The sequence below is a fragment of the Aspergillus steynii genome, assembly GCF_002849105.1.
Source record: "Aspergillus steynii IBT 23096 chromosome Unknown P170scaffold_7, whole genome shotgun sequence".
Lineage (NCBI taxonomy): Eukaryota > Fungi > Ascomycota > Eurotiomycetes > Eurotiales > Aspergillaceae > Aspergillus > Aspergillus steynii.
In genome coordinates, this window is record NW_020194404.1 from 815,835 (window position 1) to 828,433 (window position 12,599).

The following is a 12,599-nucleotide window of genomic DNA, read 5'->3' on the forward strand; positions in this document are numbered from 1 at the left end:
TTTCTACAATCCTCTCGAGTCTATTCCACCGCATCGTCCTGTTTCTGCCAGCCGAGTTATCCCCGAGATTATCTAAGCGTCCCGGTTTCGGGATCGGCATTGCCATCCGCCATATAAAGTTATGGCGAAGACCAGAACAGCCGGTATTCCCGGATCTCAGTCTTGAAGCTCAATCTGCTTGCCTAGAAAGAATCTGCATCGTTGGTTTCATCGCACAATGCCTATCGTCACGGCAGCCACCGGTCTCCGACAGACCCTCGCAGACCCCCAATCCTGCATTGTCGCCCCCGGGGTGTATGACGGGCTGTCCGCTCGAATTGCCCTCTCCGTAGGCTTCGATGCTCTCTACATGGTAAGCCAACTACCTTGACATCACTACCCGTATGCTAATGATGTCTCCACAGACAGGTGCCGGCACAGCCGCTTCCGTCCACGGCCAGGCAGACCTAGGCATCTGCACGCTCAACGACATGCGCGCCAACGCGGAGATGCTCTCGAACCTCTCGCCGAAAACCCCCGTCATCGCTGACGCCGACACGGGCTACGGCGGACCCATCATGGTGGCGCGCACGACGGAGCAGTACTCGCGCTCGGGCGTCGCCGCCTTCCACATCGAGGACCAAGTGCAGACGAAGCGCTGCGGTCACCTGGGCGGCAAGATCCTCGTCGACCGAGACACCTACGTGACGCGGATCCGGGCGGCCGTGCAGGCGCGCCAGCGCATGGGCAGCGACATCGTGGTGATCGCGCGCACCGACGCCCTCCAGGTGCACGGGTACGAGGAGAGCATGGCGCGGCTGCGGGCGGCGCGCGACGCCGGCGCGGACGTGGGTTTCCTCGAGGGCATCACGTCCAAGGATATGGCGCGGCAGGCGGTTCAGGAGCTGGCGCCGTGGCCGATGCTCTTGAATATGGTCGAGCACGGGGCGACGCCGTCGATCTCGGCGGCCGAGGCCAAGGAGATGGGATTCCGCATGATCATCTTTCCCTTTGCGGCGCTGGGACCGGCGTGCGAGGCTATCCGCGAGGCGATGCTGAAGCTGAAGCGAGACGGCATCCCCGGGTTGCAGCCGGAAATGACGCCGCAGATGCTGTTCCGGGTGTGCGGGCTGGACGAGAGCGTTCAAGTGGATGCAGACGCCGGAGGAGAAGCGTTCGAGGGGGGAGTGGATCTGAAGTGAAGTCAGCAGGGTATGGGTGTAGATATTGGTCTGTCATGTTGATATCTGAGGTTCAGTGATGAATGAATGTCCTGTACAGAAGAAGTCAGCTGTCGGTCAGATGACCGGTCGATCAGATGTGTAGATACCTGAGGCATAAACTTACTCAGCAGAGTATCATCACGTGATCCTGATCGACTCCGATCGTCGAGTCGCCCAAGACAGCTTACGAGTCCTTCGGCTGGTAACTCTAGGATCTACTGCATCGTACGACGACGTTTGTACTATTCCTGATGGCCACAGAAGAGCAACAAACAAGGTGTGCCTCAAATTCGGCAAGCTCAGAACCGACGTAATATTAATCAGGAGGTGCAGAGTCTGAAGAAGAGTGGTGCCGGGCCATAACCGTGGCACGCCGCCCCAAGGATCGGGTGTTTATTTATTCGATCCATCGGCTAACAGGTCTACTGCGCCGTACTGTTACAGAATGCTTACTGCAGGCGTTCCAGAAGAGCGATTTTTACATGGATGCACCTCCTCAACCGGACGTCGGTTCCTGAGGGTAACCCTCGGCCTCGTCCTACAAAATACATTAACCTCAGGCATTCACATTTCCAGCTGCGGTGGCGATGTCAAGAGTGGACTCGACGGGGGCACGGGGAGCAAGCGACGAGAGGGGGTCCATAGTGGGTATTCTTCTGAGGGCTTTTCGTCCAGACCCACGGCCGACTGGCTGGGCCTGTCTATACCGGCGTCCTGGAGTGCAACTACGTAGGATGGCCCCTGGGCATTCCAATCGCGTCGCAGGGCTAAGAATGGCGGCCACGGCGACCCTGAGGCAGGGATTTCAGGGACCGATCAGGGGGAATTCGGGAGTACCTGAAGGGACGGTTTCCTTACCGGACTTACCAGTATGTCTTGGGTATTGCAGGTGAGACCAACAGGCGGGTATTGACCAGGCAGGTACCGGCAGGACTACTGCAGGTACCTTTGCACGGAGGAAAACATGCCAATCATCAGCAGGGGAGTCCGGTTTGCAAAGATCTTCGGAGTTTCTTGTCAGTTCTACGGCGTCCAGCGCAGTTTGCACTGCACATATTAATGTCGACGGTGCCCGGTTCACGTGGGTCGGATTGACGTGGCCGTCGGTTGTCTGTGTGCACTGGCTGGCGATGTATGTCCGTAGTCCTCCGAAGGCATGGCAGTCCAACACACCGCAATCACAATGCTGGCTGTGACGTATCAGCGATCCACCGATCAGTCCATTCAACAGGATAAACGTCCAGATCTGGATGTCTGGCACATATCTCCGGTGAATTCCTATCGGGCAGCATTCCAATCCAACCATCTAATCTCGATCATCGGAATGGATCGACTCGGAGGGATCCAACGCAGCAGACCCCCTCATCTCTGGCTCTGCATGTTCCGGAAGTACCGTCCTATGTAGTGATGCCCAGATTCCTGAGGAACTGCCTTACTTCTGGGCGTGTCGAGGCGAAAGGGGGTCAGGTACCGCTACATAAACGAGGTACCGCCAGGACTGTAAGGTACGGTAGTATACGGTACGGTACCACGGAACCAACCCAAGGCGCGGGGACGTTCCATTGGATGGCGTCCACACCTCGGGGCGCCAGAAAGTCTCGACCGCTGCCTGCGATGGGGCCAACACTCGGGCCCAGACCAATCACACTGCGACCCCACCCCACTAGCGGTAAGCTCAGGAACCGTTTCCCTCCACCCTCCAATCAGGACAGCCAACGCCATGCGGTTCCCCTGATCGGCCCCCTTTTCATTTAAATGAGCTTTCTTTACGGGCCGTTCGTTGGATGCGAGTGTCCGCAAGTCTCGCACGGAGAAGTCCCTATTATTACGCCGCTGTTCCCCCCGGCCCTTCTCGCTGCCCTTTTCTTCTCCCTCTCTTCCTCTTTCTCTCCTGCATCCTTCCCTACTTTCCCTCAGGGTTCGCACTTCTCTCATTCAATTGCGGAGCATCTTCCTGCTCAAGTCATTCATTCAACTCTGCAACAAGACATTCATTGCTTGATTTTATTCTCGCGTTCCCGAGGGTCGTTTCCTGTTGATCTTTCTTCAATACACCGCGTGATACCCCCGCCTTTGACGTTTCTATCTGATACAAATATCCCATCCTTCTCCATCCACAATGCAGCTCAAGGATTCGATTCTCCTCCTCTCGGCTCTGTCCGCCGGCACTGCCGCTGCCCGTCTGCACGGCCACGAGCGTCGCCATGCTCACCCCGTCGAGAAGCGCGATGTCGGTGACATCGTCAAGATCGAGATGGACGGCAAGATGGTCTCCTGGACCAACGAGTGGTCCGGTGCTGCCGCTACCCCCGCCGCCGAGTCTGCTCCCACCCCGGCCTTCCAGGCCGAGGGCGGTGCCACCCAGGTCGTGACCGTCGCTGCCGTCCCCACCGCCAGCCAGTCTTCTTCTCCTAGCCAGTCGTCCTCTCCCTCTTCTGCTCCCGCCGACGGCAGCTGCCAGAACTGGTACGACAACCCCTCCGGCGAGTTCTCGCGCGACGGCTTCGGCTCCAGCACCATCGACAACGACCAGGACTACGTCTTCTACAAGGGCAACGTCGGCAGCCCCTGGGGCAGCAACATCAAGGAGGTGTCCGAGTCCAACGCTTGCAACTACCGCTACGTGATTGCCGTTCACGGTAGCGAGAAGGACCCCTGGACCATCGTCTTCTGGAACAAGATCGGTCCCGACGGTGGCATCAACGGATGGTACAGCGGCAACTCCGCCATCACCCTGACCGTTGACGCCGGCGAGACCAAGTACGTTGCCTTCGACAGCGACTCCCAGGGTAGCTGGGGTGCCGCCAAGGGTACCAAGCTCCCCACCGACAACATGGGCGGATACTCCTGCACCTGGGGTGAATTCGACTTCGGCAACAGCAAGAACAGCCGTGATCTTCCCGACGGCCACACCTGGTCCGGCTGGGACGTTTCCGCCATCCAGGCCCAGAACGCCAACCAGGATGTCCAGGGTATGAAGATCTGCCAGCACTCCGACCGCGGCTGCTCCAGCATCAGCAACCTGGCCAAGAACGTGGTCAACGCCTACACCGCTGCCGAGGAGGGTGTTGACGGCATTGGTGGTAACTACAAGGGCAACGACGGTGTTCGTCTGCACGTCACCATTGACTTTGACGAGTAAACGTTTTCCCAAACGTCTTTTCATTTCTTTTGATACTTTTTTTTTTCTTTATACCTATTTCCAGTTTTTTCTTTATTACATTTTGAAATAAATATTTCTTTTGAGTCTTATATTGTATTTGATTTTATCGCTTTCATTTTCTCATTTCTTTGACTCTTGAAACATAAAAATTGGTCAAGAGATTGGAAGGGAGTTGGCGTAACGAGCTCTAAAACAAAGGATGCTTTGATCTGATTCTGGAGAACATAAACATGCATCTACATTTGCACATACAGAGTACATGCCAAACTACCTGCAAATGCTGTCATCTCATTTATCACCCTCGCAGGTGCAATGCCAGACCAGACCAGGGTTTTGTTACAGCGGCAACCATCTAGTCCAATCCACAGGATTTACGGATATGTACATAATATTAGTCTCAACGAGTGTTTTATGATTTCCTCTTCGTAGTCACGACTCTTCAAAGAAATAGACAGGGGTTGATATTCATCCAACAAAGCTTCCTTTATGCACTTCCACTCCCCAATTCACTTCTACATAAAACATCAACCCATCAATCAATCACCAGCACCATAGCAACAAGACCCAAAGATCACACCACGCCACTCCTCAATCGCGCCCAGAAAACTAAACAAATAACCAAGCCCAATTGAATGAAACTAACCCCTCCAGTCTGAATAATACCTACCTTACCTACCACCGTACTCCGTTGGTATGTACTAACCGAACCAAACCCCCCAAAGTTAAAAAAACAACTATCACCCCCTGAAACACGCCATTCCACGAGGGCCCTAAAAATTAGACCAGGAACACCCGAGTCAATCAACCACGGCTATAAATATTTTTCCTTGGTATTTGTGCCGGCCCGAGGGGCCGAGGATTCAGGAGCTAATCTAGCTATATTTAGCTACGTTGTTCGTTCTCTTTGTTGAGGGACGCCGTACGTTCTTCGTATATTCGATGGGATGGGATGTGTGTATGTGTGTATGCATGTCTTAGAATAATATGGTATACGAGCGAGGGGGAGTGGCAATGGACTGGCTACCTATAAATGGGGAGATTTAATTAGATGAATTGGACGGATCCTTGTCTTTGCTGGTTGTTGCTGAATGGGTAGTCGGGTGTGGAGTTTTTTGGGTTATTGTAATTCCACCTAGTTTGGGGGATGTCTCATCTGTTAGAGTAACTACACTCAGTTGCAATTCTCTCGATCTGTGCTTACTTGCTTATTGCTCGTCATATACTAACTACTGTCTCTCCGTAGGTAACTAGTAGCCTCGCTTATGAAAAAGTAGATGTAGATATCGTCTAACACTACTAAACCAATAGATCATACAGGTAGTCTCCGTCGATCTATTACCTTTCTATTCTATTTGGAATTGCAATTGCTACTACAGCTCATCTTCCATACCTTCTGTGCGTATACGTGTCCATTGCGTATACAGGCGTGTAGATCAAGATCGATAGACGGCAGATAGATCGATATGCCGAAGTCAAGAAACCCAATTTTCCTAAAAACTATAACCTAGACATTCAGACACCGACAGACGCCGATCTGGTCTAGAGACTTCTCCATTGGCGCATAATCTCGTGTTCATTCTCTACATATCAATTAGGTATCTATATGCATCCTCGTATCTGCCAATCCCTCTATCCATCCAGACTGATCTACCATCAACACAGCCAGCCGTGGTTCCAATCCTAGCCCGCTCGCTAGTTCCTTGATTCTTACTCCGTACTCTCTCAAAGCATAACCCGGGATTATGAACCAGATGATCATCCCAGGTATGTCTTGGATATCAATAGTTCGTGGGGCCGGAATGTATCTGAATTGGGGCTGTTTCTGTTCCTCCAGGGCTGGGGGTAATCGCTACCTGATCAGTGCGTAGCTGGTCAAGTAGTCCGGTTGTGGTTTCTTAATACAATTTGGGCAAGGTAGGTGGCTAGGTAGGTGTTCATGCGCTGGTGTGTATGACATGCATACGATCCATTCACGAACAGGGGTTGATAGGGCCAATGTATCTATCTCTCTATCTATAAAGTCAGCGGGTTATTTGCAATACATGAATGATGAGGTGAGAAACCGGGGAGGAATGCAGTAAGACAAGAGCAGCTTGAGCCTGCATGCTTGTCTTACGAAAGATACCTACAGGGAAGGGATCTATTTCCGAGGCTATTTTTACCGCTCCAGGGATCACTCGGTCACTATCTATAGTAAAAATAGACATGTTGCTGGATTGGTATCCTGGTTGGTTTCGAATGCCTTGGTATGTGCTTGCTGAGGTGGCTGGCTGCCTTAGTGTTTACATAGTAGTGAGACCCAAGTACAGTGTGGAAGTGCATGCATATGCAGCTAGTGGACTGATTCCAGGATTCAGTCTCAGCAAAAGCAAATAAGGATGGCGATTCGTGCTCCGTACAGAGTACGAGATGTATAGTTCGGTTCTTCCTTCCATGTCTAAAAATACATGCAATTGACTACCTGGTACCCGTAGCTAATACTTAGGAGCCAGGCCAATTGACCAGACTCAGCTCATATCTGCAGCGACGACAATAGATCCTCCGCCTGGAATGCCGGGGCCTCGTATTCCTCGCCTAGTTCCTCCTCCTCCTCCTCGTCTCGTCCAGCTACCGAAATGATCCCCACGTGGACCATATATGCCGCTAGTGCTGCGAACCCACCCACTACAGCAGCCATGGACACGAGGAGATCCTTCCTCTGGCCGACCGCAACCTTCGACAGAGTCTCGCTCTCGGTCTGCGAGAGCCCCGAGTCCGACGACTCCGCCGCCTCGCGCAATCGCGTCGAGGCGCGCATGTCACGCCAGATCGGCGTGGCGTCGGCCAGCGCATTCCATAGCGTCGCGCCGACGGTGGTCAGCCCGGGGCGCTCGGATGCCCGCCACGGCAGGACGGACCCTGGCGCTGTCGATCCCTCGTGGGCTTGTGCTTGTGCTGTTTGCGCCCCCAATCCGTAGCATCCTCGTCGCAGTCGCTCTGTGTACGCCGTCAATCGCGGCGCCTTGGCAGTCATGGCGTCGCGGAGCCACGAGTGCGTCAGGTCCGGCACCAGCGCCAGAGCCAGATACCCCAGGGCCAGACAGTCCAGGCTGGTGGCGGCCTCCTCGGTCAGCAGGTAGCGTTTCGCGCCGAGGATCTCCTCCAGGGCGTCGAAGAATTCGGCCGTCAGGGCCTCCAGCTTGAACTGGTTCTGCTGCGCCGTCTTGCCCAGCAGCCCCGTGACCGTGTCGCGCGGCCGCTGGATGAAGTTCGGTGGGATCTGGCCGGCGGCGACGGCGGCCGAGTGGTCACGTTTGCGCTGCTCCTCGATGGCTTCCAGGTCCAGCGAGGAGAGACCCAGGTGGTCTGTTCGGGCCTTTGCGGCGTCGTGCAGCTTCGGGGGGAGGATCCATTGGTTGGGCCATTGGAGGATGGAGCCGTAGGCGGGGGAGGTGTGGTTGTAGTAGTTTTGGCTAGTGACGTAGAGGGAGAGGTCGACGAGGGATTGGCCGCGGGATTCGACGAAGGAGGAGAACCTTGTTACTCTGTTAATACTCCTTGCAAGGGACTGGGAAGCTGTTTCAGAAGCCGCATGGGGAAGGTGTGTAGACGCACGCGATGTTGTCGGCCTTTTCCAGTCCGCTCAGATCCCCGTCCAGATCCCAGTCGCCATGGGAGTATTGGCGCAGATAATCCACGATGTTCCGGAACTTGCTGACCCATGTCGTTCCATTCTTGAGAGCGGGGAGTTCACCTGCAGCCGGACATAATCAATCTCAGACAACGAATCGAATGCAAAAACGCGGAGTAATACGCCGGGTTGGGGTCAAAACATACAGGTCGGAGACACGGTCGGATCACTGCTTGCGACCAGCACCCAGGCATCCTTGGGGACGGTCTGCGAGAGATAGGCTATCGTCGCGAGACATTGCGCATCGATGGAGGGCAGCGAGAAGGCAGGGCCCCAGACATGGAGCTCCAGAACCATTTTTTCGGCGTTTGGTCGGGGGAGGCCCGTCGTCGCCAGAAAGTTGGGGTTGACCGCCGCCGTCACGTGCTGCGCTGTTGCGTCCTGAGGCAGCCAGGCCGTGGTCCGCCACTCCAGGCTAGTTGCTGGCTGCGACAATGCACCGCGCATGATTTCATGCGTCATCCCCTGTCATCCGGAGGGATTCTCGCTCTTGATTGATCGTCTGATTGATAAACATGATACGCCGTCTGCGTTGTCCAATCCCCCTGAGGGAATTATCTAGTATCTACTCCTCCGTCCTAGTCCGGCAAGATCTTGTTTCCCACTCCCACGAGCAACAAGGCACGAAGCAATCGCATCGAATCAAGACACTTCGACCTGCCAGTCCTCATCTCAGGTAGATTAAGTTTCGTGTTCTCGGTTCTTATCGGCGTCCGCCATCGCCTCACTTTGACGCGACTCGGACGAGATGAGCCTCACGATTAGCCCGAACAGGCAGCCACTATACCTGGCGCAATTGGATCAAAATACCGCATTCTACATTCTGCTGCACGGGGGACCTTGGTCAGGTTTCTCCTTTCGCAGGTTTCTGCACGGAGCCTATCTCGGAGGGAAGTGGGTAGCGGCAATGGCTATCTCCAGCGTAATGCACGGAGTCGACTAGACTCGAGCGGAGAGAGTGACTACGCCGCCAGACAGGCAGGCAGCCCGCGACCAATCACGCGAGCCATCGGCCAGCATAAGCGAGAAAAGCCAGCGTCAGAAGAAGGCGAAGAAACGGCACCCATCCATCTCCGCACATGGCCGTGGTCTGACTCCGAGCTGACCAGCTCAGGTACGCCGCACTAACGGCCGTCTAAGAACCCTAGTCTCCCGTGCCGCGGGTCAGTTGACCTGCGATCGGACTCCCGCCGACGGATGCAATGACAACCATGGATTGCCCATCGACGTCCTGATCGCTGATTCGACCAGATCAAGGTCAACAGGCACCACGGTAACTGGAATTCGCTCTTCTTCCTTGTCTACGGAGTAGAACGGTCGACCTACGTCCGGATGCGACCTAGTTTGAGTCCTCCGCAGGCCCGGGTGCTCGTATCCGAGATTACTCGACTGACTGATTTCCTTGCAGCCAGGACCTAATAATAATAACCCTTCAGCAGAGTCCTCCGTACTCCGTGGTGGCGTGCATACCGCACTGCATGGCAAGGTGCATGCGCCGTCAGCCGTCAGCACGTAGATAAGTAGCGTTCGCTATCAGTATTCCGTGAGGTACGGAGTATCCGACTCGCCAGCCCCTTTCCACAGAGCTAGAGGCAAAGAGAAAAAGGCAAAGACAAGCGGGGAAAACAAGAGACGAGAAAGATGGGAGCTGATAGTCAGCATCCATGATGCACTAACTACAGTATCATACCTCATACCCAACCCCACCCATATGCACGTTTCAGCCGACACGATACTCCTTACATACGCCTACAATGGAGTCCGCATCTCTTCCCTGTCTGTCTGCCTACCTTTTCGACGCAATCCCGAGTCATCGTCAATCGCTTAGACTAACTAGTTATCCCACTAGCGACTGCGCAACTAACAGGGCAACTAACGTCCTCGCCCGAGGCACGGGTAGACACAAAAGCCCATCGCCCAATAATGCAAAATGCCATGCACACAGCCGGTCTCGTCATACTACGCACAGATCAAATAGCCGGGTAACTAGCTAGCTAGCTTAAGGCTGTACCGCATGGATTGAATCCTCAATCCTCCATATTCCCACCACAGTAAGCTGGCCTGCAAGGCAACGCAGGGCAGGGCAGGGGAGGACAAATCACCTGGCTCCTCGGCCTCCCTAAATCCTCGCAACTAAGCCATGAGGGGTTAACGCAACCTCCATTCCTACAGTAGGAGTAAGCATCGCCTCAGATCCATAGCCATAGCCAACAGCACAGACTATCCCAATCAACAACAGGGACTGGACTGTAGACATGTATGCACATGTACATGCACTCTGCACCATGCCACACTCGAAACCACCGCAAATCGCGAACCGCAAATCAAGGAAGAAAATCACTCACCCGGGCATGCAAGACATACGGGGTAGGTAGGAGGAACGTACGACGTGGATTTCTTCAGGGATCCCCGATACCCAGGCCATGGCGAAGCAGGGAAACAATAATCACGCTATCGAGTGCGCAACCCCCCTGTCAAGTTCTCATCGGCCGAGCGCTTAGTCTGGCACTGCCGTCACATCATGATGCGCACCATGCGGTCATCTTGAGACAATTGTGTGCATTTTTTTTTTCAGTATTATTTTATTCCTGGTTTACTAAAAATGACGATGATTTGCTTTTCGTTTCTTTTCTTTTTTCTTTTTTTTTTCTCGCTAAAATAAAATGAAACAAAATTAATGAGAAAAAGAAAAAACACGGAATGAATCAGGGATTACGAAGTGCGGGGGAACGGGATCAGTCTACCTACGCAGTGCTACTGGGAAGATTTGGAATTCTGAAATGTCTCAATAATTGACTCTTGATCAAATGGTTTCCAAGTCCAGATAAAAGAATGCCGTATGCTGTTGCTGCTGGGTATATTAAGTCTATTATACATGCCGTTGCTTCAGATAAAAAAGAAAAAAGAAAGAAAATAGTACAGGCCTGACACCCCTCAAGAAAAAAACAAATCAACCCCATAATTAAATAAGCGTAGGAAAAAGAAAAGGAAAAAGAAATTCATATTCCCATAACGCTTTGACATCCGACGATCGCGCGATCCAAGCCTCGTGGGATGAGGAAATCGACACCCCTGGTTGGTCTCTTTGCTTTTTTCGTGAATCCCAACAGCCGTGTTCCTTTGCGGGGTTGAGAATCCAAGAGAGGCTGACAAGGCTCCGCGTCCGGATCCTTGGGAAAACGGCCGTGAGAGAGATGACTGATAGTGATGACGAGAGGGACCAAGCTACAGTGGGGAAGGCGTCTTTTCCCACGGCGGGCTGTGATTCGGCGATGATCCTGTTTGATATCATGCTCGTCGCATCGGATCGTCTCTGCGGGAGGTGTGTAGTGGCCGTCCCGGGTTGTCGGGCTGTGGTTGGATGTCGCGAGATCAAAGCGTTATCGCAGAATGAGGGAACAATGCGCCAGCGCTTGTTCGGAGAATCGAATGGTGTGAAAAAGAGAAAAAGATGGGAAAACACCCGCATGAACCGTCGCTGCGCAGGATGATTGGTTTGAAGAGGGGAATATGAGAAAAACCGAAAGGTGATCGAAAATGCCGAATAAAAGGATATAGTGTGGTTCAGATAGAAAGAAAGAAAAAGCGATCAAAAAATCCAGTAGTCAAATGCCGCTTTGCAGATTGCAAAGTTTCGAAAACGAAATCGTGGTATCCATGCTTGAAGAATGCAACTCCATCTCATGAGGCGTCTCGAGTCGGTTTGCGTCGATGTTGGGGCCACGATTCAATGAACCGCTCGAGTTCGCCGGTCGTCAATCTCATCAGAAAGCCCAAGATTACTCGAGGGTAATTTACTTGGGGAGAGGAGGCAGAGGGCCCTTGGGAGGAGGTCCCGGGCAGGGAGGGAATTGCGAAGTAGAACCACCGATGGAAGGCATGTTTATGTGTGTGGTTGGTTGGTTGGTAGGTTGGGTTTGGTAGTGTTGCGAGGTGGATAGATGAAGATGTTGTGGTGGTGGTGGTAGTAGTAGGCAACGTGAAAGTGCTCAAAGTCTTTGGATTTGAAGATTGGAAGAGAGAAAGAAAGAAACCCAAAAAGAGGTCAGACGGTGCTTAATATATAATGTTCTGATCCACGCCTTTTTATTTTTATTTTTATTCTCTTTCCCGTCATTCTGGTGACCAGGATGATTGACAAAAAAAAATCGATAATTTAAAAAATAATAAAAATAAAAAATCAAAATCGAAAAATCAAATTTAAAAAAAAAGAAAAAAAAATTAAGGACACACCCCTGTCGTGAACAGGAGCTCAGCTCCACAACGGACAGAGGGAAACGAACTACGTCAGATAATACGACTAACGGATTTAGTCGCCTCCAGTGGGCTGCCATATGGGCATATGGCCTGCCCCAACGGGAAATTCCAAGGAAAATTTCTAGAAGCTCCTCCCGTCCCACTCCGCTGCCTTGTCTCTGGGGAGGGTTGGGTGTCTCTGCCCCTTATTTGTCGTCGACGGAGAAGTTCCACCAGATTTAATACCGGGAGATTATGGTTAATTCCATGGAAAACCAAAGGGCCAAGGCATGGAAAGCCAGGAGGGAGGATGAAAGAGGAAAATAGA

General features: G+C 52.9%; 5 protein-coding genes across 5 annotated transcripts; 2 read left to right on the forward strand and 3 right to left on the reverse strand.

Annotated features, from left to right (window-relative positions):
• Positions 1–212: 212 nt before the first annotated feature.
• P170DRAFT_439327 (isocitrate lyase/PEP mutase family protein) lies at positions 213–1,232 on the forward strand. Its single transcript, XM_024849814.1, has one exon. It carries the CDS (start codon positions 393–395, stop codon positions 1,179–1,181), a length of 789 nt encoding a protein of 262 aa, XP_024700883.1. The 5' UTR covers positions 213–392; the 3' UTR covers positions 1,182–1,232.
• Positions 1,233–3,002: 1,770 nt separating this feature from the next.
• aspf4 (allergen Asp F4) lies at positions 3,003–4,776 on the forward strand. Its single transcript, XM_024849815.1, has one exon. The coding sequence runs from the start codon at positions 3,322–3,324 to the stop codon at positions 4,342–4,344; it is 1,023 nt and encodes a 340-aa protein (XP_024700884.1). The 5' UTR covers positions 3,003–3,321; the 3' UTR covers positions 4,345–4,776.
• A 2,101-nt stretch (positions 4,777–6,877) lies between these two features.
• Positions 6,878–8,332, reverse strand: P170DRAFT_364649 (glutathione S-transferase family protein; the record flags this gene model as incomplete). Its single annotated transcript, XM_024844653.1, has 3 exons — positions 6,878–7,880; positions 7,960–8,098; positions 8,182–8,332. 3 exons carry the CDS (start codon positions 8,330–8,332, stop codon positions 6,878–6,880), a joined length of 1,293 nt encoding a protein of 430 aa, XP_024700885.1.
• Positions 8,333–10,849: 2,517 nt separating this feature from the next.
• P170DRAFT_246953 (uncharacterized protein) lies at positions 10,850–11,625 on the reverse strand. Its single transcript, XM_024842996.1, has one exon. It carries the CDS (start codon positions 11,502–11,504, stop codon positions 10,998–11,000), a length of 507 nt encoding a protein of 168 aa, XP_024700886.1. The 5' UTR covers positions 11,505–11,625; the 3' UTR covers positions 10,850–10,997.
• A 366-nt stretch (positions 11,626–11,991) lies between these two features.
• On the reverse strand, positions 11,992–12,599 carry P170DRAFT_246951 (uncharacterized protein). Its single transcript, XM_024842995.1, has one exon. The coding sequence runs from the start codon at positions 12,367–12,369 to the stop codon at positions 12,025–12,027; it is 345 nt and encodes a 114-aa protein (XP_024700887.1). The 5' UTR covers positions 12,370–12,599; the 3' UTR covers positions 11,992–12,024.

Coding starts and splice junctions, on each gene's coding strand:
- P170DRAFT_439327 (XM_024849814.1), top strand. CDS start 393: ATGTCTCCACAGACAGGTGCCGGCACAGCCGCTTCCGTCCACGGCCAG.
- aspf4 (XM_024849815.1), top strand. CDS start 3,322: ATGCAGCTCAAGGATTCGATTCTCCTCCTCTCGGCTCTGTCCGCCGGC.
- P170DRAFT_246953 (XM_024842996.1), bottom strand. CDS start 11,504: ATGCGGGTGTTTTCCCATCTTTTTCTCTTTTTCACACCATTCGATTCT.
- P170DRAFT_246951 (XM_024842995.1), bottom strand. CDS start 12,369: ATGGCAGCCCACTGGAGGCGACTAAATCCGTTAGTCGTATTATCTGAC.